This window comes from Takifugu flavidus, chromosome 1, assembly GCF_003711565.1.
Source record: "Takifugu flavidus isolate HTHZ2018 chromosome 1, ASM371156v2, whole genome shotgun sequence".
Taxonomy (NCBI): Eukaryota; Metazoa; Chordata; class Actinopteri; order Tetraodontiformes; family Tetraodontidae; genus Takifugu; species Takifugu flavidus.
In genome coordinates this window covers 15,338,658-15,366,648 of record NC_079520.1, presented here as the reverse complement: position 1 = coordinate 15,366,648, position 27,991 = coordinate 15,338,658, and the positions used below count along the sequence as shown (strand labels likewise).

Below are 27,991 nucleotides of genomic sequence, written 5' to 3'. Positions count from 1 at the left end.
CACACCTCAGTGCTGCTGGGAACCAAGCGGCGTCTCTTTGAGGCGTGCCCTCTGCATTCTCGGTCTGGACGTTCCTAAAACAACAGGGAGGTACAACAGAGTCAGTGGATTCTACTTTCTTTGGAAATTCCTAGACAGGATAGTCAGAGGAGCCTCACGGTTTAGACGAGATTAGCTGAGACCTCAATAAATGGGGGGTCTCCTTTCAAGAGGGACAGGAAGCGTTATGGGCCTCCCGCGTGTGCAGAAAATGGGTGTTGGGGGGGAAAAGAAGGCCTGGTGTTAATTCTGAGGTCATATTGATAATATCAAGTATTGTTTTGAAGTTCATGAATGTGACGCCTATTCTTACACACAAATGGAGCGATGAACCTGCAACGCCGAACCCTGAGCAGCTCAGAGAGCACTGCTGATCCACAAGAATGTCCCAGCAGGATTAAGAGGACAGATCTCCTGCTGTGGATGAGGAAGATGGGAGGAACTCACAGCCAGACCACCCTTGTTTTCAATGAGCGTGGGGACGTCAGGCCTGACTCACTCTCACGCTTTCACTTAAACTCACAGTGGAAAAGATCTGTGACATCACATGATGAGGTCATACTGAGCTTCACCCTAAAAAGAGTGAACATACAGCCAGCCTTGTCGCAGCAAGTGAGGAGTAGAAGGCTCATCTTAACGCACAGCAGCAAAGTTTGAAAGCAAAGATGTAATGAGAAGTAGGAACATTTCATTTCCAGTTTAGTATTTAGTAATCAAGCAGAAAAGGAAGTATTGTCTGGAGCCTCACCACACCTGCCTCAACGGCACCCTCAAATGAAGTGACTGCTTCTCCTTCGGACTCTCACTTATTGCCAATGGTTCTGGATTATAACTGTCAGAAGTGTTGTTATTCCTGCACTCACATGGAAGGATCTTGGAAAATAAAGCTACATCTTATGGCTGTATTGCACTTTGGCTGGTTGATAAAGCACATAGGTGCACTCTCAGCAAATTTGTTCTTTGGAAACTGCTGCAGAAATTGATATAAACCTGCTTACACTGATGAAATTCCCTGATTGTAAACAGCACCTTAATTGAGCAGGTGAAGTGAATCCGGTTTGACCTGGTACTGGTACTGGCTGGCTGGGTTTCCTCACTCTTAATGTGACGGTGCCTGTTAGTTATAAAGTTGATTAATATGGAAGTTTCACGTTTCAGGGGGTTTTTATGTGCTGGTGTGATCTGGCTTCTTCCTTCTGTTGTATCATGGGGGTTGTATAAACTTCAATGAAGAATTTCTGGGAATTCTTGTATATCCCGAAACTTCTCAAACTGAAACTGACCCCCTTCCCCCACGACGCAAATAGGCTATGGACCACTACCAACGTTCATCACACGAACGCGGTGGCTTTTACTCAGCAGGTTTGACACAACTCATTTGAATTAAAGTCATTATCTTAGTCCCCTGAGATATTTTGCCCCCACATCCCTGCCCTGCCCCCCCGCGCCCCCAGGCTGATGCGGGGATCTTGGAAGAGAGTTTGGAAGAGGAACCGCTTTGGATGCTGCGCGCAGGAGGGAGGAGGCGCGGCGGGCTGGAGAGGAGCGCTGTTCTTCCGTGTAAAGAGGCAAACTCTCCAGTCACTCAGTCAGTCACTCAGCCAGCCAGCCAGTCGGTCAGCTAGTCGGTCACTGTACTGTCGAACACTGGCTGCGTTCGCCTCCAGCTGTTGGCTGTCCCTGCGCAGAGGGGAACGCGTCTGCAAACTTTTCCCTCTCCTTGCGTTTCCCCCGTTTCCTCTGGATTGATTGATTTTATGAGAAGAGAACGGCGAGGAGCGCAAAGGTGAAACTGCGAGGGAATGGAGAAGCACAAAGGTAAGAAAGAGGATTTGTTGACTTCTCCTAATGCAGGCTTCTGAAAGCCAGGCTGACATTAACAGCCTCGCCTTTTTTCTGAGGCGATGAGTCGTTTACAGAAGAATCTGGCGTTTGTGTTGGTTGACTTTGGGTTCTGCTGTTGGTCACCTGCTGGTGCTGACAATTAAGATTCCTGTGCAGGTGAATACTGAGACATGAATATCCCCAAATCACTCCTGACTTTACACTTTGGGCCACGGCTGAAATCCAGTAACGGCAACATTATTCTCACGGCATTCCCCAAATTCCTGTCTGTGTTTTTTTTTTTTTTTTTTGTCTGTGAGAGACAAGCGAATCTGCTTAATGCACCCAGATGGACAACAACAAAGAATCTGAGCCACAACGTTTGAGTGAGTGTTGGTGGAGTTGCCGGCTGTGACTCGGACCTCGCATTGCTCTGATGAATATGATTTAAAACACCATAATCCGTCTGGATTAGCAGTGGTCCGCAGCCACCAGACTGACAGCAACAGCGACAGGAACTGGAACAGGATCATCAGCAACTGAATGGAGGCATTCTTGCTGCAACATTCCTGTTCTCCAGCTGATTAACTGCCTCTTCTGTTTGTCTTAGAGTGTTGCAAGCAGCTGACCACAGAGGTGTCTACTCCTAGTGGTGGGAGAAGTCTGAAGCAATAATTGGTGGCGAGACTCAAAATATGTCGATGTACCTGAAAGATTTGATAGCAAAAGGATGCTTGGCCAGGTTTGGTCGTGTGTTAGTTTGGCTCCAAGGTAATTGTAGATTTCAACAGGGGAAAACAAACTGAAATGTTGCAACTTTCTGGGGAAACAATATCCCATTTCCCACCAGGGCAGCTGTCATGCTGTTTTTGAGATCCCCGCATTTACATTATTTATCTCTAAACATCCGAAAAAAGCTACAAAAGCTCATTAATTCACTTCCCTGGAGGAACTCCAGACTTCTGCAGAAGGAGCATTTATGAATCACCATTCGTGAGAGGTTTAGGGGCGCGTGGAGTCGGGGGGGAAAGAGTTGCTCAGGGGTCCTGGATTGAGAAGTAAATTGTGTCCTCTTTGGCAGCGACAGATCGCTGAGACAGGCGCTAACAGCTGCTGGCAGCTGTAGGAGGAGGTAGAGCGGAGGAAAACACAGGAATTTCCAGTGAAACCATCGGCTGTGTAGTGGACTTTGCGTCACAGCATTTCTAGCCTGCTGCCAGAAAGCCAGTTTCACCTGTAGTTTAAATGAGAAAAGATGGGCTTGCTGATCCCGTCTGACCTCCGGATTAAGCAAGCAGCTGTCTTTTGCTGTGTGATAAAGATTTCTTATACATTTCCATATTCCGCAGGTGCTCCCCTGATTATAGCCCCCAGGAGTTCTCCCAGTATGGCTGTAAAAATAATTTATTTGCAGAATTTTCTCCATTATTTCCCTCCTCTTCTTTCTTCCAACTCATCCCTTTTTTAATGGTATTCTGAATCCCCAACGTCTGCTTGAACTGTGTCTCTCTTTCTTTTTTTGCGGCATCAAACGTCTTCTCTAACAGTGATTTCAGCCCAAGTAAAATTTAAAACAAACGTAAGTAGAACAACAGACACATTTGAATTTATTCATTAGGCACAAAGGGAACTTTTCGGAATCAAGCCAGAGTTTCAGGGACTGTTAGTGGGCGCCGTTTGGTGTAGCAACACAACACCTGATGTGTGCTGTACTGTGCAGTTTCATGGCATTCGCTCTAACCTGTTTGATGTTGTGCACGCTATCACAACCAGCTGTTGTTTTTATTTTTAATGCTAATGAGTCAGATATCCCCATAGCGGTGTTGCTTCCGGAACTGTTGGATGCAGTTAAGTGCGCGCTGCAATCCGTCATAGTAGGAACCGAGTTTTAAAGACGCCTTTTTAGTGCCATGTGGTAAGTATGTCCGAGTCAGCAGGTTTAGAGACTTTGACCTCCCCTCCTTAACTAAGCAGAGGGCAGGCTAAGATTCAGGCCATCAAGGCTGGCATGGGGTCTGCTGGTTCACCTACCAGGGGCTGTAACTGCCAACGGGGAGCGTGCGTAATTCAGGAAGCTAGACCGGGCTATAAAAATGATGAAAAGAAAGACGGTCTTCCTGATATGTGGCCTTTTTTTTCTCTTGTTCCTTTACAACACATCAAACGCGGCTTTGTTTATTGGATTCAGGAGCTCTGGATCAGAGCTGCATTGTTGGATTCTTTTTCTCACCAGGTAGGAAGTGAAGGAAGTGGTACTTAAAACCGGAGCCTACTGACTAATCACACACACATGCTCACACTTTGGTTCTCACTCTCCCTGCAGCCCTTCTGGCCATGTAACTGTGGTATAACAACCAAGCAGAGGAGCTTTTATGTGGGTGACTCTGAGGTGGCGTTGCTAGTTAGCTTTCATTTGTCAACAACTAATTCGAGTTTGTTGCTTACTTTCCCATGCAGAGCCCTGTGAAGCTCTAAAAAAATATGTTGGTCTCTCAACTATTCATTGTTTGATGAGATGCTTGGTGGTTTGACAACTGAGGATGTGCAAGTATGTGTACATGTATGCATATAGCACACGCACACCTCAGAGAACGCTTCAACGGGGCCCCACAGAGCGACCTAATGTAAGGAGACAGAGAATCAGGCAGGGTGCAACATTAAGAGGAGGAGGTGGAACCACATAGTCTCCTCTACCTCCTCGCTTCAGGCTTTTTAAACACCAAGGAGTCTGTGTGTTCCTATGGCACCTTTTATCTGCAGGTTTAGGACATTTTTAATGAATGTTCATTGCCTAGAGTGTTTTTTTAGGGATGACGATGAGGAGTTACCTGCTCCAATACCTGTAGGATTATACCTGTAACTGTTGTACTAAAGTGATCTAAAAGAGAGAAAGGCTAAGCTTCCGTGAGCATTAATGGATGCATGCGCTCTTTACCTTGAGTTAATGGCTTCCATATTTTTCATTTGCAAAAAAATGTTGGGTTCCTTCCGTGCCTTGTCTTCCACCTACACCACTGGGATGTGTAGGCCAGATTTTTAGACAATCAGAGACAACTGTGATCCCCTATTTGAACACTTTGTTTTCACTTTCGGGTTTGCACTTTTTCTCACTTCCTCCATTGTTTTTGCACACCTACAAACAATCGAATGTCATCAGCAGCGTAAGCCTGGCCCGTAGCTGCAGGATCAGCATTAATGCACGCTGAATCCTAATGCGTGTTCCAATGCTGGGTCCCATCCTACAAAATAGCTGTAGTTGCACTTTTCTAGGGCATTAGCATGTTTCAGCTGATAAAACTCAAGGAGGTACCGATCAGAGGGGGAGCTGTGAAACAGTGCATGAGGGGAATAAAGACATGAATAAATTGTTGGGCCAGAGGGAAGATAAAGGAAAAGAATTTCTGAGGTGAACTTTGTCTGGAAGTCTGGTATTTTATGGCAGGTACAGTAAATAGAAAACTATTTTCTGGACTATAAAGTGATAAATTATCTTTTTCTTTGCGTGTGCTGAAAAGTTTGGATGGACTCGTAACTATTCAAAGTGATCCATGTTCTCTTAGGCCACCCCTGCACTCAGACAAGACCAATAAGTGGTCAAACTGCTTACCGGCCGGATGAGGTGACAACTGTCCCGGAGTGTCCACTAAGGCAAGGGAGACCCGTGAGATTCCCATCACCATGGTTCTTTATCGGCATTATCTCCGCCACGCTGAGTCATGTCAATCCAAGCGTTGTGGTTGAGGACGGCAGTGAATCTTAATCCCATAGAGCGCCGTGCTGTAGCTGTTGTGTAGACAGGACTGTTGGCTCGGAAGTGCGCTGAAGGAGTCCATAAATGTCAAATTGAAGGAATTCTTCTCAGAGGAGGAGGGGTTGCTGCTCCAGTCACTACAGTACTGGGCTGAAATGGTTTTCGCAGGCACAGACAGAGTGAGATATTTTGGTAGTTCTCAGTATACAAACTCTAATGCATTTGCCTGGACTTTAAAGCCCAAAGAAATGTGGTGTTAATGTCCTTGTTGTGTGACGTAGTGCCTTTCTGAGCTCTACTTCTCAGTTGTCTCATGTCAGTTGTCCCTGTTTTCTAAAGCTGCTTTATATTACTGTTCATCTCCCCCACTGCTGAAGTCATTGACATCCACTTTTTTTCATTTATTTGGGTTTCTATGACAATAATATCACAACACAGCTTGAGTTAATTCAGCCATGTCCACACTGCCCCTGCCCCACTGCTGAACTCAGCGAGACCCTGGCAGGTTCCAGCAGCCATTAAATCAGTGATGGGTCCTTTTGGACCACGTTTAGGGACCATCTTGCAGTAGATTGTTGTGTAGAATGTGGGGCTGCGGTAGATGAATAACGTCCTCACCAATGCCCCTTTCTGGCTGAGGGGTGACAGTTTCATGTAGAGGCTGTGGCACTTCTGTGGATCTAATGGTTCTGTAGACATAGTGGTGTTGGTGTCGATCAAAGGGGCTAAAACTGGTCACTCTGTGTTGATGTTGCTCTGTTTGGGGTCGGGAATTATGGCAGATTTATGTCAGGTGGGAACAGTGACCTGGGACTGAGCCTGTGAATGAAGCTGAGCACTGTCGCGCTCAACATAGTCCAAGATATCAACGCTGAGTTCCTAGATGTGGCAAGAAAATACAGGTTTGTTGGGGCTGCTTGTAGAATATTCATTAAATAGAAGCGAGCTATTTTTCCACAGATGGATAAATTTTTTTAAATTGAAAAACCTTAAACTGTCTGTACTGAGGAAGCTGAGAGCGCCATTTAAACACGGAGAGCTAACGTGTTTGTTTTACAAATTGTTATTCAAGGGAGGGGAAAATGCTTCGCTGGTTAGGTTTCTAATGGTTTCAGCCGTTTCCTTTGCAGCGTTATATGTAGAGATACAGTGGACCTTATCTTTCTCTACCACTGATCGAAGACACAAACACGACTGACTGAGAAAACATCAGAAACCACAATGGCCTGAGAAACATCAGAGACAGATGAAGGCTGGGTGAAACGTGAAAATGAAGCCTGCTTAAGAGAATAAAGTGGAAATGTATTGAATAAGTCATTGTGACTTTTTCTGCTGTGCAAAAAAATGTTATCCAAATGAACATTTTCGAGAGGTAGCTCATCCTAAAATAAGATTACTTCTTATTTTGCTAATACTACTTTTATAGAAGTGCCTTTTTGGCTGCAACATTTACTTTTGAGGAGATTAATCACCTTTCACGTTGTGTTTGATACCTGACTATGCTTTATTTTCCTGCTCGCTGATATGACAACCACATCTGCCTATGTGCAGCAAATATGACTGCTGATCAGTCTGATGGGACCCAGAATGTGGTGGAAAGGCTGTGACGTCATAGGAAGTGCAGCACCGTGCACTTACATGAGAAGCAGAGGGTTCTCAGTTCAAGCCCTGGTGCAAACCAAAACAAAACTTGGGGGGTGCTTTGTTAGCAGGGGGAGGTGCCAGGTCACCCTAAGGTCACTGACAAGATACCCTTGAGCAAGGTGCTGAACCCCAAATATTCACATGTTGCCCTGGGATGAGCTGGGGACTCATCCAGGGGTGGACCCTGCTGGGATAGGCTCAGACACCCTCCCACAAAGGGATTTAACTACCGGTACACTATACTACTTTTTTTGCCAGAAAAAAAGATCAGATGTTACTCTCCCAAAATTCTCCCTTTAATTTGACACAATGAATAAGTCTTGTGGTATTTTTTGCCAAGATAGGATCTGTCCTATCACTGCTGGTGCAGAACCACAAGCTTGTCTGAATAAATCTTTGCCAGAGTCCTGACAAGACCTCCCCTTGTGCAGCCAAAGATCTGCTCAAACTTGACAAGGAGAAACAGACTCCATTCCAGAGCCCCTCTCCTCTTCTTTTAATGGAAAGCCTTTATTCATAAATGATTTCAAAATGGACCCATCAACTGCAGAACTATTTTTGTCCTTTTCATTTCTTAGCCGACCTACTCTAGATGTGCTTTCAGTTAGCTTTGTTTGGAATCCTCATATGATCTTGAGCGTGCGTGCGCATAAAACAAACTTTCAGTATCATCTCTCCATGCGGAGGGGGAGCACAAGGTTAGAGAAAGTCAGCCGCTGCGATTTCTGCAACATCTCAGTCTTCTCTTGGGGGGAATCAAAGTAAATTACTCCTGCTCATAAAATAAGAACCTTTAAGTCGACCTATTTACTCTCAGAAATGGTTCTCTGTATTTTGCAATTACTTTACTCACCCTTGTCAAGTCTTTCCTCATCCGAAAAAACACCTAATTGTTCTGGCTCTGGCCGATGGTCTCCGATTCTTTTTGGCCCCCGTTCTAAAGGGAGTTGTTTATGCTGTGGAAGTTGTGGCCGCCCGCTGGATGTGCAGCGGGCGCTCGGCCAACCCGTAGCCTGCTGAGACGGCCTGCCGCAGACCTCCCTGTCCCGTCAGCTGACTTGCTTTCCCAGGGTCCCCCAATGCCAAAGGCCAGCGGAGTCAGTCTCTGCAAACACATGTGGGGGAGAAGCTGGAAAAATGTTTAGATTTATACCGGACAGCCAAACACGAGCAGCTAAACAATGGTTGAGTGGAAATGAGAGTAATTGTGTTTTGATCAGCGACAGCCCAAGGAGCCAAAGCTTAAGGTTTTTCTTTTTTTCTGTGTGTATGTATGAGTGTGTATTTATCAGGGTGGAAGCTGATTTTCATTATCTGAGCTGCCTGTGAGTCGTGTGCGTCATCTATCTGTGTGCAGACCAGTGCTGATTTGGTGGGACCCTCCTACCACAGGGGCCTCTCCGCAGAAGTTGACTCAGCTCAAGCGGGAGTCATTAAACTCCCTGCTTGCTGTAGCGCTGGGAAAGCCTCCCCTCATGTCCAAGAAGCAACGCTTACCGGGTTACGACACCTTATTTTGCAGAAATTTCTCCCTGCGGTTCTTTGATGTGAGGGCGTATAGAGAGGAGGATGGAGAACATTCTCCCACAAGGCTCCGTTGGAGCCGGAAGGAGCCACCGAAATAGACTTCTTATAATAGTCAGTGTGGTTTGTGATTTATTCTTTGGCAATTTGAGTTACATTTTTGTCAGATGATTTTCACATCCATTTATTTTTGTTTTCAAAATCTTAAGCTCTTTTTTTAAAATAGTCAGGAAGAAGTGTCGTGGCCTGATGACAACGAATGTCTGCATCAAAGTCTCTATAGAGATTTCTTTGTTGGGAGAAATTATCCTTACCACGTTATGAAAACACAGACGATGCAGTGTATCAAAGGTCCACTTCTGCAGGGCGATTAATAATGGAGCAACAGATTGCACCACAACAGCTGTCTAAATTCAGGACTTCACGCTTCAAAATGATCCACCACATCTACAGTGCACAAACCTCTAGGCAAAAATAAGGAGACAAAATTACTGGAGTAAACATTTGTTTGCAACTCTGGCTAACAATTTTCCCAAAATATAGTAACGCAAATTAGCGCAATTTATCACAGGCTGACAAGTGGGGGAAAAAATCTACTGTCATTATTTCCTATTTCATCGCAGCCCTTTTTTGCTGATCCTGGCAGTTTTTCCTAGTTGAGGGTTAAGAGAGAGGTCGTCCTCATTTTCACTCTCTTGTATGCAAAGTTAGTTACACCCTTTTTAAGCTTCAGAGCCGCACCAATCGAGCAAGATAAGTGTTCCCGTAGTTCACCAAAGACTCTCAGATAACATCGTGTTGTCATTTATTGATGCACAGGCTCTTGGATAAATGTCAGCTGCAGTGATTCAGTAATGTGTTCACATGTTGTAATGAAGCTCTTTTAAAAATAAAGATCAGAAAAAAAAGGTCGGGGGGGGGGGGGTCGACCTCAAGTCGGTGTAGTAGAGTAGGGCAGGAAATAAGTCGGCCGTGATGCAGTAAAGGTGCAGAATTGCATCTCCGGGCATCACATTGTAGCTAATTGTGATTGAAGAAATGATAAAAAGAAATCAACAAAGAGATGAATTTCACAATTAAATTATTAGCCAAGGGGAAGTAAAGGTGAATCTCCACCTACAATGCATGAAAGGGCCCGCGTTCTGTTAGGGGGTTTCAGGCATTCCAGAGCACTGTGACACTGCTCCCTCGAGCTTTCCCTTTTAATAATGTCCCTCTTCCCCCGTCTCATCTTTTACCGAAGTCTCCACACACAGAGGCCCACTGTAGCAAGGAGCCTATTCATGAGTCTGAGAGACACTGAGGCCAAACACAAAGAGCTCTCCTCAGAAGGGAGAAGGCCGTGAGCTCAGCGCTGACCCCTGAAGGATGTGTGTGGGCTGCACCCAGTCGCCGCCTCAGGCCCCAGGCTCCTCCCTCTTCTGGAGTTGACCTTTCACCAAACTCCCAAAACAAGTTCAAACAGGCTCGCAACTGTCAATAGCAACAGGGTGAGACTCACCCAATGACTGGTCTTCGACCGCTGCCAGGGCCGTCCCTGTCCCTGTATCACTGCGAATTTGGCATCTGAAGGCAAGATCGTGCAGACTTCATTTTTTTCTCTTTGGGAACTTCAAAGACTTGCTCTCTTTGTTCCTCTAATAGGAGCTGAGCAGCGCGTATCATTAAAAGCCAGTGTTTTAATATTACATGCCGAAGTGTGAAATCCTTTCATAACCATTGGGGATTGAAATAATTCCTCCACTGCTGACCCTCTTTGGTCTGTGCTTTCTTCCAGTGCTGGACCAGCTCTTGGTGGAGCTCCACCGCTTCCTGCTCATCCTGGACAACGAGACCCTGAGCGGGAATGCCACCATCCAGAAAGGCCTGCTGTCTGACCTGCTCTACTCTTACAGAGCCTCCAATGGTAAAGGAAGCAAACAGAGTTTTATCTAAGATATCAAGTTGCCTCCGTGAGGAAGACTTCCACATTTTCTAAGCCTTAAAAAACTTTATATCTTTATATACTTTATATCATAACACTACAAGGATGAGGATTAATTTAAAGCTGGAGGATGTGGATGAGTTGAACCAGCACTGAGAGGATGTCGTGCCTCAGAGTATGGAAGTAGGAGATATGTTGATCTTCCTGGTTTCTATGTATGTACTGAGATATATTTAGATATCTGAAAATCTGAGTTAACCGAAAGTCCTTTTTAAATTTGCGATTGGCTCACTTCTGATTAACGCAGCCACAAAAGTTCAGTTCAATTGTAATTTTCAATTTCAGTGAACTGAGAGTTTTTTTTGTACACTCGCTACTCTCTGTTTTTTTTTTGGTGGATTAAATAAAACTTTATAGGCTCTGCAACTTCCTCTCCATCTCACACACTGTCACACGCCATCGCTTCCCAACACACAGACACACACACAAGCAGTCGCGCTTTTCCATGTTCAGGTCCCGTACTCGTCTCCCCATACTTCCTCTCCTGGCTCCGAGCTGTATCATTTTTCCGAAGCCACATTTATTCTCTGGGGATGCTCACTTCCTTTGAGCGTGGCTTTATAAATAGCTTTTCATTCTGTGTTCCCTGAAAAGTCTGTTTTCACTGTACAGGCAAAACATTGTCTTATTCTTCAGTTGAGTTTCACCTCACGATATCGATTTCAAAGGAAAACCCTTCGCCGCAGCGCTGTTCCACTTTTGTTTGATTTCCTCTCGGGCTATAAACTGAGCTAAAATATTTAATTTAATGAAAGAACCTTCCCCAAAACTGTGCTGCACCTCCGGAGTGGATCCCCAGAGCCGGCTCCACTGACCAGAGGAAACCCACGCATTTAACCATTGGGTAAAGACACATTATGCTGGAATAGTTATAGCAGCGTCTTCATCAGCTTGTAATTAGCCAGTTAGCCCAACAGACTGTTTGGTGTTCTCTTACTGCTGACTTCAGCCGTCCTGTATGACATAAAGTTTCATCATCTGCTGCCTAAATCATAACAGTACTCCCACAGAGCCTATAAAGAGATGCACTGAAGTACTTTATTATCAAATAGAAGATTCCGGAGTTCAAGCCGCTTGTTGTTTCCATTTTAATTCAACGTACTGTATGGCAGCGCTCTATCTGCAGAGGGTTTTCTCAATGTCCTGAGAATGCCAGTCATGGTGAAGGTGGGTGACGATAATGGAGCGTCTGTCTGCACAATAGGACTCTTGTTTGGGTGACGTTCCTCCTTAGTATAAAACCTTTGGTCATGGGTCACTAGTTAGATCCTATAATGTTATTATAAATGTTGAGGTCATGACAGATTATATCTGTAAAACTACAACTTGATAAGTTATAATAAATATATACATTATATAAAGGCAACCTGGGACTGAATATTGAACCAGTAGGCCTCAGGTGGTCAGAATCAGCCGCTACTCATCCACAATCATCCACATTGGTCGTGAACGTGGGTACAACTTCAGGGTGCATCCACACGTCACACTCTCTCCTAAAGTTTACTCACACCACCGCAGTGGGTCTTACACCCCAGAGTCACTACGGAGAGCAAAGCAACACCGGACGGGGTTGTCAGACAACAAGGTGGCCCTGAAGACGGCACAAAGACAGAGATAAGACAACTGTGCCTCATTAACCTCGCGACACCCTTTAAACTTCTCCTGTTTCCTTGCAGGTACAGATGAGGAATACATCTACATGAACAAAGTCATCGTCAACAAAGATGACAAAGGTGGGAAACTGTTCCATTGTTTGATTTCACATTTCCTCTCGCGCTCTGCCATTAGACAGACAGACAGACAGACAGACAGACAGACAGACAGACAGACAGCTAGCTAGCTAACTGGTGTGAGCTAATGACTGACAGCTAAAATGCTATCTATCTATCTATCTATCTATCTATCTATCTATCTATCTATCTATCTATCTATCTATCTATCTATCTATCTATCTATCTATCTATCTATCTCAAATGTACAACCCCTTTTTCATGACCTCTCTAATGTATAGCATGTGTGTTCTAGAATGAATAACAAACTGAACCATGCTACAATAAAACCTGCTACTGCTCTTTCGATGCTTTGACACCATTTAAATGAAGAGCAGACAGCACCCCCCACCCACTCACTGACCCAACACCACCTCCCACCACCCCCCCACCCATTTCCTGCCTGCTTCTTCGAAGCCGCTCAGCATCTGAGAGTGACCTGTTTTGTTTGGACAGAGTTGAAGAATGTGGTTTTTAACTGTGAATGCCGCAAGGCCACAAGTTTTTCTGTTTTGAGCAACCCGGGAGCCGGAAACTGTTAGGAGCACAGCAGAAGGAGGTGTAGATGCCCCAAACATCTCATGATCACGACAGTGTTATCAGTAGGATGGCCTTCTTGGTTTCAATAAGAGTTTTTTTGCATGAGGCTTGTGTTTTGGGTACAAGATCAGACAGGGCCTGCCAAAAGCTCAGAGCCCTAAACTGGAATAATTGAGTGAAGGACTGATGAGGTGGACGAGAAATGAAAGCAGATAACATATTTCTGGCATTTGTAATCTCATTGTAAAACCTCCAACTCTGTGCTTTACTTTATGGTCCCTATTTGCTCTACTGGTTTACAGGCAGTTAAGGGAATGCTTATTTGCTTCCGTGTCGATAGCGTTCAGGCCCCCCTCGGAGCTGTCCGCCTGCTAAACATTAACTGCCAGCCTTCACAATATCAGGTTAGCTTAGCATAACTGGTGGAAGCAGGGGGAAACAACAAGCCTGGCTTTGTCAGATCAAATAAAATCAGCACCTTGAAATGATTACTACAATTAGCCTGTACTGTGGGGAAAGTAGCTTTACCATTTTATTTAACCTCATGGTAAAGTTACCAAGGTTTCTTTTTATCTCAGTTGTAATTATTGGGCAAATTCACCAACATATTACTCTAAACTTATCTTCAACTGGGTGTTTTGTAATAAGAATTGTATTTATTTGTGCTTTGCAGTCATCTTATCTAACAGGGAAGGTTCTGTTTTCACAGCATGTGCAGCAGACATCAAAACATCCAGAAATACATTCATACAGATTCTATCTACACCTTTTCCTATTAATGAGCAACGACTCAACGTTTTTCTCTACCTAGATAACAGATCAGATGGCCAGGTCAATGGAAGAGCTGCAAAGCATGTCCCAGTCCCACAGAAGAGCCTTCCAGAGCTACCACCCCCCAGAACGGTAAGTGATTCCAGCATCAATGTGTGGGTTATTATTTTAAGTGATTTGGCTTGATTTGTGCAGCGTTTTGAGCCTGGGCCATTGTGGTGGGAATGCCAACAGCATAATTGACCCCAGTAGAGTTGCTGAGCTCCGCTCAAGTGCATGGGAAACATTCAGAGCCCCAAATCAAATTCCAACTTCAGATCTAATTAATAGCATGTTGGTATTGTCTTACAGTAAATGAGATATTTCTGCATTTTCTCTGATAATCCCAGTCTGTGACAGACCCAAGTGCTACAGGGATTTTGACAGCAACACTCGCATAAGCTAACTTACTATGATGCAGCTCTAAAGGTCTGCTGGGAAAGTTCTAGCACTACTTCCAGAAGGTCCTGAGGATAAGTGCAACTGACAGATGAGTTGACGGATAGAGGTCCCACTGTCCCAGTTTTCAAATGATCTTTGACGATGCAGTCGTGGTTTAAGAGCATACCAGATTCGATTGTTGTCACATTTTAACACAGATCGACTGATCCCCTTCGTAGTTTCACAAGCCAAAAACATTCCCCGGGTTTTGTAAAAGCTATTCTCAACAGAATCAGCTGCTCAATTGCTCAGGCGGCAACAACCGTGGGAGAAGTGCCTTTCCAAAGGTGAGAGTGCCGTCCTACTGTGAAACTGACAGAAAAAACCAAAACAGGAGGGAACTGGAGGTTTAAAATATCCCATCAGTGTCTTTGAACTTTACACACACACACACACACACACACACACACACACACACAGAGTGGCCTCTCCTAATATAAACCACAGTACCAGCTGTTGCTAATCAGAGCAACTGTTGTACATGTGTGTGTGTGTGTGTGTGTGTGTGTGTGTGTGTGTGTGTGCGCGCGCGTGTGTGTGTTCAAATTCAAATGCCAAACATTTGTTTCACTTCACTTCTAATCTAAAAATTATTCCAGTTCAGAAATCTGAAAATGGGAGGTTGTTTTAGCCTGACATGAATGTCACAGTTGTGGACTCGTAGCCCCCCCCAAACCCTCCGTTCCTCCGTTCTTTCCATCTGCTCCCAGCTGTGGGCTAACTGGTCCCATCTTGGGTAGCCTGAGCAAACACGTCCAAAGTGAACCGCTCTTTGGAAATCCCTTCATCTGCCTGCGGGGTTTCCATGCACCTTCAGTGATGGTGTATTCAAGAGTTAGCATGTGCTTCACCGTGAACACAGAGTCGCCCCTTATCATTGCAGTGAACAGCGCCCCCTTGCTGTTGATGTAATGTCCCGGCAGTGCTGTCCACTGGCCGCTTGTAATGTTGTAGCGGTCCATGAGACACCGCAGGAAGTCGTCGCTAGGCCCATTGCGCATCACGTACAGGTTGTCTCTATGAGCCACCATGCAGTGTCCGTAGCTTTGAGGTTTGATCATAGTGGTTTCCAGTCTCCATTCGTTTTTCACAGGGATATATTCGTAGATGTCGGTGGTGTCCGGCGGTTTCCAGAAGCAAACAAATATCCGCCGTCTGGCAACAGCGCACGCCGTGGATGCGACAGGCCGCGGCGCATGTCGTATGAATGCCCACTCTCCCGTCTCCACATCGTAATTCTCAGCCGAGGAGATGATCTGTTTTTGGAACTCGCCGCCGATTGCGTACAGTCTTCCGCTGTGCCCGAGCAGAGTGAAGTTATATCTCGGTTGCTGGGGCCCCGGAAACGTGGTCCAAACCCCTGAATCGGGGTTGTAGCAGAAACCGCCGTCCACGGCGTCTTTCCCGTAACCATAAACTCCTCCGACAACATACAAACAGTTGTCAAGCACCGCGACTCCAGCCAAGGAGGTGCTGCACAGACGGGGGAGGTCGGTCAGATGCTTCCACTCTCCCTCTTCTTCGTCAAGGTAGCAAACGACCCTGAAGGAGTCATGGAGCTGCTCCACGGAAGGCGAGTGCGTGCCTATAGCAATGTAGGAAGCGGGAGACAATGACTGGGAATATTCAATGAGGGCGGGAGGGAGGCTGCCCTCTGCAGCTTCCTTCAGATCATCAAAAGAATCCTGGAGGAAAAGAGCGGCGTTTCGGTAGAGGGTATGCAACCCAAAGACCGAGGCGGCGTCATAAAGCAAGAGGCAGTTCTCCGTGTCAATGATGTCACACAGATGCTGCACCAGACAGGCAACCTGCAGGAAAGCAGCGCACTCGACGGCTTCCACAAGCTCGTCCGGCTCGCTGAGGGTGGGAACCTCCCCCCTGCAGACAGCGAGGGTGATCAGGAAACCCCGTGCGCTCACTCCTCCTCTCAGGTGGACCTCGTCCTGGTGATTTTCTATCATCCCTGACCTAAAGAGGGCGCAGAAGTAGCTGCTGCACCTCGCCAGTAAAGACCGCTCGACTGCGAACCGACTGCCCTCCACTTTCACGCTCACCCAGCCGGCCTGGTGGTCTCGCTGCTCCGGATCAAGGGTCGCATTCTCTGCTTGAATCCCCCCATGGACTCCTGCCACTTCTGGGACTTCCATGAGCTTCGTTAATCTCAGTTTCTTTGGTTCTTCAGATGGTCTCTTGAGCAACAACAAAGCATGACTCAAGTGTAAATCGGTCGTTTTTTCCCATCGAGCTGGACGCTAAATGAGGGTTTGTAGGGTTCCATGGCGTCCTGTCTGCACGCTCTGAAAATAGAGCTGGTCTATAGATAGCTGCTGAGCTACTTGCTGGAGTCAGGCAGAGAGAAAAACTGTTGACGCGCTCAGTATCCAGCGATGTGGCAACCAGCTGTTGATGATCATGACTACAATATACCGGTAATCACGTAACCCGGGTTATTACCGACCTGTTCGTCTTGCCTGCCACCCCCTCGCTTTCGTACAACATACATTTTTTGAACGTATCACGCGTACCATTTCTGTGGAACTGAAAAACATAGACAGGTTTCTGGGGTCAAGATATTCCCCAAGTAGGGAAGTAATGGAAAAATGAGTAGAGAATGAGCGCGACCATGTGAAATTCCTGTTCCCATCATTCAGCGAAGCAGCTTTTTTTTCTTTTTTCTTTTATATGATTTATCCGCCCTTTGAATGCAATTGGAATAGTTCTGATTTTGCATGACTGACCAGAAGAGACAAAGCAAAGCTTACTGTCTGTTTTTTTCGCCAACTTCTCCGCTGTTGTCGGCTCTCAGAGCAGGCTGGGAGTGTATGTGTGTGTGATTTCAGACTCTTGGCATGGAAACTGGGGATTTTCCATGTTCTTGACTTTTCGTTTTTAGTCAGAGCCCCTCCACCACACCCCTATGCCTCCTCCACCGCCCCACTTTCCTTGCATTGTTAGTTGTCCTCCGACTCCTCGGTCCAGTCCATCTCCCCAGTGTTGTGAAGGTGTCTCTCCGTCTGTGTGTATTTGTGGGTATTTCCAATTTTCTGTTCTATCAGGAGGTCTGACCTGACTCAGTATACTCCTCTTCTGCCCTGGACCAAAAACAGGCTGACTTACCTTCTTTTTTTAAAGATGAGAGTGAAGGAGAATAAAAGAGAAAGTAACTAGAGATAAGGCCGGGTGGGCGGTCGGGAGGAGGGCTCCTGGGCTCTGGAATGCATGGCCCTTTGCTTTTAATTAATAACAGATGCCTGAACTTCCATGTTTTCCGTGCACACTCAGGTCGTTTGCTGTAACGTCTCCATCAGACCAGGAGCTTCGTGCTGCTGTCAGACTCACAACAGAAAGAGTCACTTGTTTATGACCACGTAACACACTCATCACTTTGTAAAATAATGAGCTCCAACAATTAAATAAAGTAATTGATCTGGAATTCTTTTGCTAAATGAACCGGCACAAAACTGTTAGTCAAAGACCTTCCCTGTCTGAAGAAAAGCATTCTCTGTTTCTTTACATTATATGAAGGGAAGGAGTGCCTCTATGGATTTTCTCTGTTGGCATGAAAACACATGTGGAACAATTTGCCCTCATGATTTTCATCAACAAACTATCATATCCCACATTAATGTACTGAAAGTCTCATGGACTGTGCTATGGAACTGCACTTCTGTTCATTCCTGACTTATTAGCACCCAGAAGGTTCCATGATGCTCATATGATATGAAATACATAATCTCCACCTGCGTATTGGTATGGAACCCATGTAGTTCTTTGGAATAAAACCATAAAACATAAATGACTGTGACTTCAATTCTATGCTGCTGAAGTTGGGTCAGCTTGTGCAACAGACAAAATAAGGCTTTGCTACTATTGTCTGTTGAGGCTGAGATATCCACACGGCCTGGCAGCGTATAATTATTTACCATTTCTATAACTACCGAGTGGAGTTTGTGTTTATGATTAGAGTCATAAATGCGTAGGAATGCAGTGGGACCCTATAGATGTGGTCACAACTGCAAACTGCTCATTAATGCGGGCCCTGTTTTTCATTTCTAAACTGCTGATGTGCACACGCACCAGCGTGAGCACTATGGGTGAGATGGTGCCGTGCACCTCAGTGGAATGCAACTGTTGCACCGTCAGACTAGTGGTTTTTGGGGCCGTCTGGTTTACATTGTGTAATAACACGGCATTGCATCACTGAAGAGGAGGGAAACTGGCAGCCGTGTAACATTCTGGCACTGGTGTTTGCTGATCTTTGCATAATAAAAAAAAATCCCCAACCGCTCTGTAGCTCCTCAAACATTGGTGACAACACATGTCTCCACACGGTCTTTATCACCTCTGTCAGCCATCTTCAGTCTGAGACTGGAAATGCTGCTGTGATGTGGAAAGAATAATGACAAAGAGTGTCACATGGACAGATCTGAACACGATTGGCTTTGGAGCCGTTCTGCATGGACTGACTCAGCCTGCCAGAGGTGAGCTCATTGGCCTGCATGGGGGGAAGCACTTTTGTTGTATGTGAAGTTGCTGTGCTAGAGAGACACCCTGGCTATCTTGGCCGACTCATCTCCACCCTTAAAAAAAACAAACTCTGATCTTTTGACTTACTTCAAGATGTTGAACTCTGTGAAAGCTCATACTTCTGCACAGAACCAGCCTCCCTCCAGCTCTCTTTGCATGATAAATGGAGCTCTTCTGCTTATGGCTTGTCTTTGGGAATTCTCTGATCTTGCAGAGAATGTGACAGCCTTGGGGGGAGAAGGCAGTGAAATGGAGGACTACAGACAGTTCATTTAACTGGTGGGAGGAAACCTAAGACAGAAGAAATGAATTTTTTGTTCTATATAAAGTGGGGCGTCACGAAGTTCAATAAATATTGTGAATATACAGCATGAGCTGTGTCCTCACAGCACTTTTGTGTCGAATGAGAAAAAGAATGAGCAATTCCTTGATGGGATCAGCTTGTCCAGAATGCTCCTTTTCATCTGTCCCTTAATAACGTCCTTCTCTCCACTGGAAAGATGGTTGTCTAAGTTCTACTGTGCAGACAAAACCAGTCTTATCAGGCATCACCAGGTGAGATTAGGGGAATCATCTCTTGCACTGTGTGCAAGTGTGTGTGTTATTTACTGCACTTAGACACTCATGGGCATGATTTAAACATTTCATTTCCTTGACTGTTTTATCCCTTTCTGCATGCAGTCAGGGGATCCAGCAGCTTGCTCAAGGATACCGGAAAACCTTTTATTTTTTGTCTATACCTGGGCTTGAACCAAGAACCTTCTGCTTCTTTGCCCAGAGGAGTGTGATCTCGCCTGAGCGACTTCCGTTGTCGTTGTCTCTTATAATGGTTACTGATCGCTGTCAGTCACTGTAAATTTTATTAGTGATTAATATATTGAAGACACCCACTAGCTGTTTGTTGAAAGACCACTTTGTCTGTAATAATTAACTTCATTATTCATTAATAATTATCATCATGTCTGACTTTTCATGCGTGACCAGAAAGGATGATGGGATATATTGCTTGGTAAGGAAGCAGTGGTTGTGTATACATAGAAGAAGAAGAATTGTTGTATTATTTTCTATTATACTGAAACTTTCAGCTGAATAATGAATCGTTGTCCCTGTACAATCTTAATTGAATTAACACCCAACCTGAAAATATCAGAGAATTTAATGCTATTCGGGATATAATATGTGGTCAGTGTGTGTCTAAATGTATCCATTATTTCCAGCAAGTCCCTCTAATAATATTGGTTGTGTGGCGTCCATTCAGTTAGTACTGCACAAAGTCAGTGGGCTGCATGACCCGGAAGTAAAGCGGAATTAATAAAAACCTTTTCAGCATACCTGCTGGGAACAATTGGGCGACCATCGTGGTATCTTGTGGGCCTGATCGGTTATAAGTTTCTGTTAATGCATTATGAAATATACTGAGTGCACTGAATTGGGTAGAGCAATGGAAAGTCCCCAGTTAGTGCACTGTGGGTGATTTCAGAGTGTAGACCAGATCTGTAGATGGTGCAGCAGATCTTTAGAGATCATAAAAGTTAGGCCAAAGTCAGAGAGTCTGGTCCCTCCGTGCTGTATGAGACGGGGCAGCCACAGACAGCCTGTGCCACACAGGAGAGGAGTAAAAAAGGCAGAAGTAAAGCCAGACTGCTGATGGATTTCAGGAAAACCACGAGGCCCACACACACATACATAAACATTCAAATACTTGTGCAGCCTCACTTTCTTCCACGCTCACACACAGATACGCTCTCCCTTGATAGCGGGCGCACATGTCAGCCACTCAGACGAGCATCGGTGACTGGAGGAATTCCCGACGTACATCTGGCCCGACAGACAAATTAGCTTCAGTCTGAGGGAGGGCCAGACGTGTTCGCCGCCATTTAGATCCTAAACATAAATAAATTCTCTCACTTCTGGGGGAAAAAAATCTTGGTTTTACTTTCACTGCAGAAGAATGACTTTGACTTTTTCAACTATGGTTTCTCATATGTTGTTCTGCCACATTTCTACAGCAGCTCAAACTGGACAAACAGACATGAATGTCTACGTTTTTAATCCCAGCGCTTAGCTCTAATTATGTTACCAACGATGAGCCTCTGAACAGTAAATTCTAGCTGACAGTTGAAAGAATACTTTTTGTTCCCCTACAGCCACTGTAGGTGCTTGGCATGCCCATCAGATGCTTCTCAACCTTTACACGTGGACCCCCTCCACTATCTAACATTCCCTCCTGTCCTTGTCCTCCCTCAGGGGCTGGTGGGCCATGAGCCACTCCCCCTCCCCGCAGCTCCTGTCCCAGCCTGTATCGATGCTTCAGAGAGTTACTATGAGGAGGCTCAACCTTACGGGGAAACGTTCAACGGTAAGAAGCAGAATCCCTCCCAACTGTCGCCCACGCTAGACACAACCCAACACTCACTTTCAGAGTAAGCAGGATGATCACCAAATGCTTGATTACAGTGTGCAAATTCATACATATATGAGGAAGAACCCCCCCCCCCCACACACACACACACACACACACACACACACTGACACTCTCTATTTTAATCTCCTTTCTGAAACTTTCCAAGCTTTCTCTTTATTTCTGTTTTTCCTCTCCTTGGTTTTGTTTAGCTCTGTACTCTTTGGGCCTCCTCTCAGGGTCCCGGATGCGAGTGCAGCACTCTGACAGTGCGGTCTATGCTGTTATTAGCAGGGGTAGATGTCATTGAATCAGTATGTTCACATGGCCGTGCTTCAGTGTCGAGGCATTCGCCGCCATCAGCACCCAGTCATCGTGCATGCTGACGCTAACTGACGCTAACACCATCGTCATCACACCTTTCGTGGCTGAATTGCAAGGAAGTAGAGTCAGAGACGGCAACGCTTTTCTGAATCTTGCTTCTTCAGATGACGGGGAGGCAGTCAGCAGTTCCTACGAGTCATATGACGAGGAGGAAGTGACCAGAGGAAAGTCGCCATCGACGCAGCACCAGTGGCCGTCGGCAGAAGCCTCCATTGAGCTGATGAAGGACGCTCGCATCTGCGCCTTCCTGTGGAGGAAGAAGTGGTTGGGCCAGTGGGCCAAGCAGCTCTGCGTCATCAAGGACCACCGGCTGCTGGTGGGTGCAGAACCTCGGCTTTGGGCCTAAAAAAAGAGATTGTTGCACATTTCCTCTCACACATTCCTTCTGTCATACTTTGATTATCATCCAAAGAGAACTTTGCCCTCAATTACTTTCTTTCTGTCAAAAGACTGGAGCTAAGAGGGGAAAAAGAACTGTAAAGCTGATGCCGTCACTTTGCCTCCCACAGTGTTACAAGAGCTCCAAGGAGCAGACGCCGCTGCTGGACGTGAGTCTGCTGGGCTGCATCGTTGTCCACAAGGAGAAACAGCTGAAGAGGAAAGAGCACAAACTGAAGATCATTCCAGTGGGGGCAGAGGCCATCGTGCTGGCGCTACAGAGCAAGGAGCAAACGGAGCAGTGGCTCAGGGTAATCCTTCAAACTCACTGGCTGAGGTCACGGAGATGTTTTGTGCGAATTGTGTTCAATGTTAAATTGTGACGAAACACTCAATCGTATCTTCATCAGGTAATTCAGGAGATCAGTCCGAAGCCAGCAGAAAACTGTGACCCCCAGCTCTCTGGGTTTGACTCCCCGAGGCTCATTTGCACAAAGGTGTGCTTATTCGGAACATTTCCGTGCGTTGTCTGAACCGATAGGACGCCACTTATACTTCTGTTGTTGTGAACGTCCAGGGAGAGCTGAGCGAGAGGCACTCGGTGGCGTCAGAGAGCGGCAGCAGCACCGACAGTCACGCTGAAACGTCTGACAGCAAAGACGGTGAATCATTTAGTTACAAAATGCTGCGCGAGCTCAGTTGTTGCCACGGCGATCTGACCGTGCCTTGACTTCCTCCACAGTGAAGAAAAAATACGGTCCGGGTTTAATGCTGAGCAACCTCATGAACCTCGGGAAGAAGAAGTCGTCCTCGTTAGAAAACCCAGAGAAATGCGTGGACACCTCAGGTGAGTGATCACGTGCACGCGTGTCGTTTGAGGGCACGGATTCTCCGTCATCAAGGTGTTCGTGCGAGCCGCTTCGGAAAGGGCTGTCTGTCTGTACAGTTGTCCTCGATCAGTAACCAGCAGCTAACTATGGTCTCTCCAATTGGTGGGTAAGATTAGGGGACAATATTTAGACTGTTAAGATGCTTTAAGATATTATACATTTAAGTGAGATCTGTGTCATTCGCTGCCAATTAGCAGTGACACCCACTGAACCCACTCAAGCATCCTTGTATCTCTATCTTTGGAAGGACTTTCACAGGCACACATTTCCCCCAGATCTTAACCCTAATCATAACAATCCGAACTAACCCCAACCCTAACCCTAACTAACCTAACGATGTCTTAGCCCTCAAACAGCCCTTTGAGGTTCCTGACTTCCCAAAAAATGTACACACACACACACACAGGATAATTGGGCCAGGAATAAAGCATTATATTTAAGGTGTTGGTTACCTGTTATATCTTCTTTCAGTCAGGATAAGATCTCCCACTGTCTTTGGGACACATCTGCATGATGCAGGACCGCCACCTCCAACCTAACCTTGCTAAAACTGAGCCAACAGTCATTCATGACATTAACAGACATCAAAAATAACACCTTGCCTCTTGCTCCTAACAAGGCTGTTTGAAATCTTGGAGTCATGATTGATGATCAACTGAAGTTTTATTGATCATGTAGCCTCTCTCCCCCAGATCAGAATCAATCGGGCCGTTCCGACCCCAGCATGCCCCCCAGCTGCTGGAACAAGGCATGGTGGTCTCCCACACTGACTACTCCCCAGCTCTGTCAGCAGGGGCAGCCCTCTCTTCCTTTAAGCAGCTCTTGAAGACACAGCTCTTCCCAGAAGCCCCTGCTCTCCTAACAGCACTCATTTTTCTCACCCTGTCTCGTTTCACCTCCTGTTTATATCCCTCTTCACTCCCTCTGCACTCTTAGCTGCTAGCTGCACTCATAACCGCTAGTTTAGGACTGTAAGGTTGTCGTTTAGTCACATAGGTCTCAATTGCTTGGCGGCTTGATTGTGTCTCTCACCTCGAGGCACTCTGGACAAAAAGGTCTGCTAGAAGACTAAACTCTGAATGCAAATGTAATGTTCTCTCCCGAGTTGTTACTGTGAATATCCGTCTTTGAGTTTCTGTGCTTGTTGCTCTGTTCGATAAAATTCATGACATTTTGGCCACGCAATTACAATAATTAGTTGTCTTAAATCACCTCCTGTTTCCTCAGGCTACCTCAACGTCCTGGTAAACAGCCAGTGGCGTACCTGTTGGTGTCTGATAAAGAACGGGCAGCTGTGGATTTACCAGGACAAGGGCAAGAACAAAGTGAGCCAGCCGGCCGTGACCCTGGAGAGATGCAATATTTTGGCCGACCCCAGCCCGGAGCACCTGTACTCCTTCAGGATAGACATGGATGGCACGCAGGTGGCCACCCTCGAGGTAGACAACCGCCGACGTTTCCTGCTGCCCCGCTGCCAATGTTTGTGGTTGTGTGGCTAGCCCGCATATGCTGGGTGCAATTACAGTTATTTAGCTCAGTTTCCACCAACGGTTTGAATCTGGTGTGACGCCGTGTTGCTTTTCCTGAGCTGCTGTTTACCGCAGACGGTCTGACAGCTACTTATGGGAATGTGTAATCCCATCTCATCCTCCTCTGCAAATCACTTTCATCAGTCTGCATGATTTATGTTAGCACAGGGTTACGTGTGTGTGTGTGTGTGTGTGTGTGTGTTTGTACCACCATGCTGCACTGCACATAAAAATAGTCGATAGAATTTCTTTTTATAAGCACAGCAGCGATGCAGTTCAGTATGTGTTATAGGATTGTGTGGCGTTAACCATCAATAATCGTGGAGAAATGACCTGAGCAGATACGTCTGTTGCTCCCGTCTCTCAGGCCAAGACATCTGCAGAAATGGGTCACTGGCTGGGCCTCTTGCTGTCACAGACTGGGAGCAAGACGGACCCCGAGGACCTCACGTACGACTACGTCAACGCCGAGAGGATCTCCACCATCGTCAACGCTGCCAGGACGTCCCTATAGTGAGCTCTCTTTCATGCACATCTGGCTGCTGTGTGGCAGAATATTTACAACGGGGGAAATTTCTGTGCTCATCTGTGTCTTTGCAGTCTGATGCAGAGGAGGTACTCGGAGCCGAACACCTACATTGACACGCTGCCCTCCAATCCTCACAACACCGATGAGCTGTACGATGACGTGGCGTTTACTGCCGACCCAGAGGTTTGTTCTGGCATTTAGACACTCCAATGGCGCCACAAGTGTCAGCAGTTAGCAAGTGTCCCCCAGCTCTCCGTACCACCCCAACCTGCCACCTTGCTGACCTCCAGCACCGCCATTCAGGACGCCTATTAGTGGTGGTCAGGCTCACGACACGATCAACCTTTGCATCTTTTCCCTTACTCTTTTTTAGGATTGCAGCAATTAATGTAACTCTCACAATCTGTTGATGAACTTCAGATTAACATTACAAAGAACGAAAGATGTTAAAAATGCAGTCAGCCCAGTGCAACATGTGCAACGTTATCAGCCAAGGAGAGGATCTACTGTCCAAGTCCTCAGGCGAGGCTTCATCTCTTGTGCTTCTCCTTAAAGGACAAGAACCAGGTTGAAAAGATCTTCTTTTGGATCTAAAGCTGCAGAGATTCAGTTTTAATTTCAATTGCGTTGCTCTGAAGATCTACCCCTGGGTACTTTGCAAACCTGACCAGCAGAACCTTTAAACTGGACCAGATTGTTCCCTTTGAGGCTTTTCAAGTAGTGTCTGAATAATATTTGCAATGTTTTAATCATTTGTGAAATTATTCATAGTCTCTCTGTTGTGAGAATAATCATCACAGCAGAACTGATAAATAAATAATTAAAAGACAAGTTGACATTCATAAATCAAGGTTTGACTAATGAAATAAACATACATATATATTTTAGATTGGATTAAATCTGCTCATGGATCTTTTTTTTAAAGTTTTTATTTTGACGTTATTCATCTGGCTACTTGTATCTCTTAATTTCTTTCTTCTGTGTCCTCCAGGATACTGAAGAGAGCAGCCTGGCAGACAGTAATCTGCAGGAACAGAATGACGCATGTCCAGAGGATTCGGAGGACCCTTTGGGAACAGAACCGCCAACCGATGGAAACAGGGTTTACCTGGACTTGCTCCCTGTCAGATCCTTCCTCCACACATCCTGTGGGCATAAAAGCCCCACCCTCAAACACGACACTTGTGCGCAGGTTTCAGCAGAGGAGGTGGAGGAACCTTCAGCTGAGATCAAAGAGGTAAACATGCGTGTTACAATATGGCACCACATTGGAAATGTTTACCTTTTGTGACATCTTTTACCCTAAAATCCATTCCAGATCATTCCATCTGACCCTGTTCAGCTTGACTCAGCGTCTGTTTTAAACAAGACAAGCTCAACCAACAAGCCAGAACAAGAGCAACCCCAGACACCGACGCCTCCCCAGGCCCAGGCGCAGCCACTCAAGACCTCCTCCCAAAGTCAGGAGACCCCTAAGAAATCCAGCCTGGGAATCCCACAGGCCTTCAGCTCGTCAGGGGTGCAGGTCCACAGAGGCCTTCACACTGCTGCCGGGTTCCCTCAGAGTCCCCAACCACTGCGACCCAAGGCCCATACAGTAGGTGAGGATGTCAGTGGAGCTGACCAGCAACAGCTCCCTCTAGCGGAATTCACCACTACTACACTAGAAAAACGTGGCGTGACATCGCTTCTGGTTTTGGATAAGAAATCTTTTACTTGAATGATCAAATAAACATTCTACCCAGAATTTGGGTGGACAGGCAGAGATGGACTGTAAAGATGTTTATATACGCATGTGATCGAGCTTATAAATGACACAATAACAATATTCCTAGGGTCTCCCAGTGCAGTGGAAGGCAAACTAGGCAAGAACCGCACAGAGGCGGACCTGCGGCGCTACCTCGACGAGCGTGACCGCCTGGAAAAGGAGAGGGAGGAGGTGCGGGCCAGTCTGGCGAACCTGAAGAGGGAAAAGAGGGAAATCAAGGAGGAGCTCGGCAGTTGCCACGGTACAACCCCGTCACCCGGTACACGTCGATCCCTCGTTGATCTGTGTAACTGATGACTCTCCGTTGTCCCCAGATCCCCAGCAGCAGGCCTCGCTGGAGGCTCGTTCGAAACAGAAGGAGGAGGAGTGTCGGGAGGCAGAACACCGAAGGGTGGAGGTGGAACTCCGGCTCATGGAGGTAAAGGAGAGCCTGAAGAAGGTGGAGTCTGGGCCTTTCACGTTGGGAACCACACTAGACAGCAGCCTGCAGGAGTCACTCACGGTTAGTGCCACGTCTGTCATCAAACGCCGGCTCGTTCCTCAGCTGGAGCTGCTTCTTAACCACATCTCTGCCACTTTAGAGTAGAGCAGCAGCTTCCTCCGCTTCCCAGACACCATCGCCATCTTCAACAACAGCAACAACAGCAGCAGCAGCAACATCCCAACCATTAAACAGTTACAGCAGCACAGACGCAGCCTCTCCCATCAATTCTGTATCTGTGCTGAAACCCAGACCCGCCTCCATCACGGCCACCAAAGGAAAAGTGCTGCAGAAGGCGAAGGTGAGACCAGACACGTTTGGCCCCAACACCAGTTTTTCACACGCCTCGGTTCTATAGATTTGATCCTCTGCTGTGTCAACAGGAGTGGGAGAAGAAATCCACCACTTAGAAGTGAATCTGTTCCCCCAAGAGCACGAAAATCAACAGTCATCATCCAAGCCATCTTCATCAGAACCTCTGTATGATAAAAGAACCAATCAGATGTGTACAATGCTTCCCAAATACCACTGGAAAAAGAGCTATACTGACTGTGGTAGTATGTTTATACTGCTAACACAGGAAAACACATGTAGTCGTATGTTGGCCCGTCCAAAATGACATTCCAGACAGCCAAACATTTAAAACCACTTCAGTCTTGTAGCTTGGTCCATATATGCTGGTAGCCAAGATGTAAATATATTTACACCATTTTCAGCCTTTTGGCTTGTATTGCTAGCTAAAAATGCACTTTTTATTCAAATAAATATGTACTGACAA

General features: G+C 46.2%; 2 protein-coding genes across 3 annotated transcripts; one reads left to right on the top strand and one right to left on the bottom strand.

The window, feature by feature from the left end:
• The first annotated feature begins 1,546 nt into the window (after window positions 1-1,546).
• Window positions 1,547-27,991, top strand: afap1l2 (actin filament associated protein 1-like 2). Of its 2 annotated transcripts, XM_057026982.1 has the most exons (20): window positions 1,566-1,857; window positions 1,941-2,040; window positions 10,560-10,688; window positions 12,443-12,499; window positions 13,887-13,978; window positions 21,101-21,212; window positions 21,743-21,954; window positions 22,148-22,327; window positions 22,427-22,513; window positions 22,594-22,678; window positions 22,759-22,863; window positions 24,134-24,345; window positions 24,803-24,948; window positions 25,036-25,147; window positions 25,956-26,201; window positions 26,283-26,565; window positions 26,800-26,973; window positions 27,047-27,234; window positions 27,314-27,514; window positions 27,597-27,991. In XM_057026982.1, the coding sequence occupies exons 4-20, from the start codon at window positions 12,466-12,468 to the stop codon at window positions 27,621-27,623; spliced, it is 2,496 nt and encodes an 831-aa protein (XP_056882962.1). In that variant the 5' UTR covers window positions 1,566-1,857; window positions 1,941-2,040; window positions 10,560-10,688; window positions 12,443-12,465; the 3' UTR covers window positions 27,624-27,991. The 2 variants fall into 2 exon arrangements, with proteins under 2 accessions (XP_056882951.1, XP_056882962.1); XM_057026971.1 differs by lacking the exon at window positions 1,941-2,040 and having other exon boundaries at window positions 1,547-1,857.
• LOC130522522 (kelch repeat and BTB domain-containing protein 13) lies at window positions 13,584-16,610 on the bottom strand. Its single transcript, XM_057027007.1, has one exon. It carries the CDS (start codon window positions 16,471-16,473, stop codon window positions 14,971-14,973), a length of 1,503 nt encoding a protein of 500 aa, XP_056882987.1. The 5' UTR covers window positions 16,474-16,610; the 3' UTR covers window positions 13,584-14,970.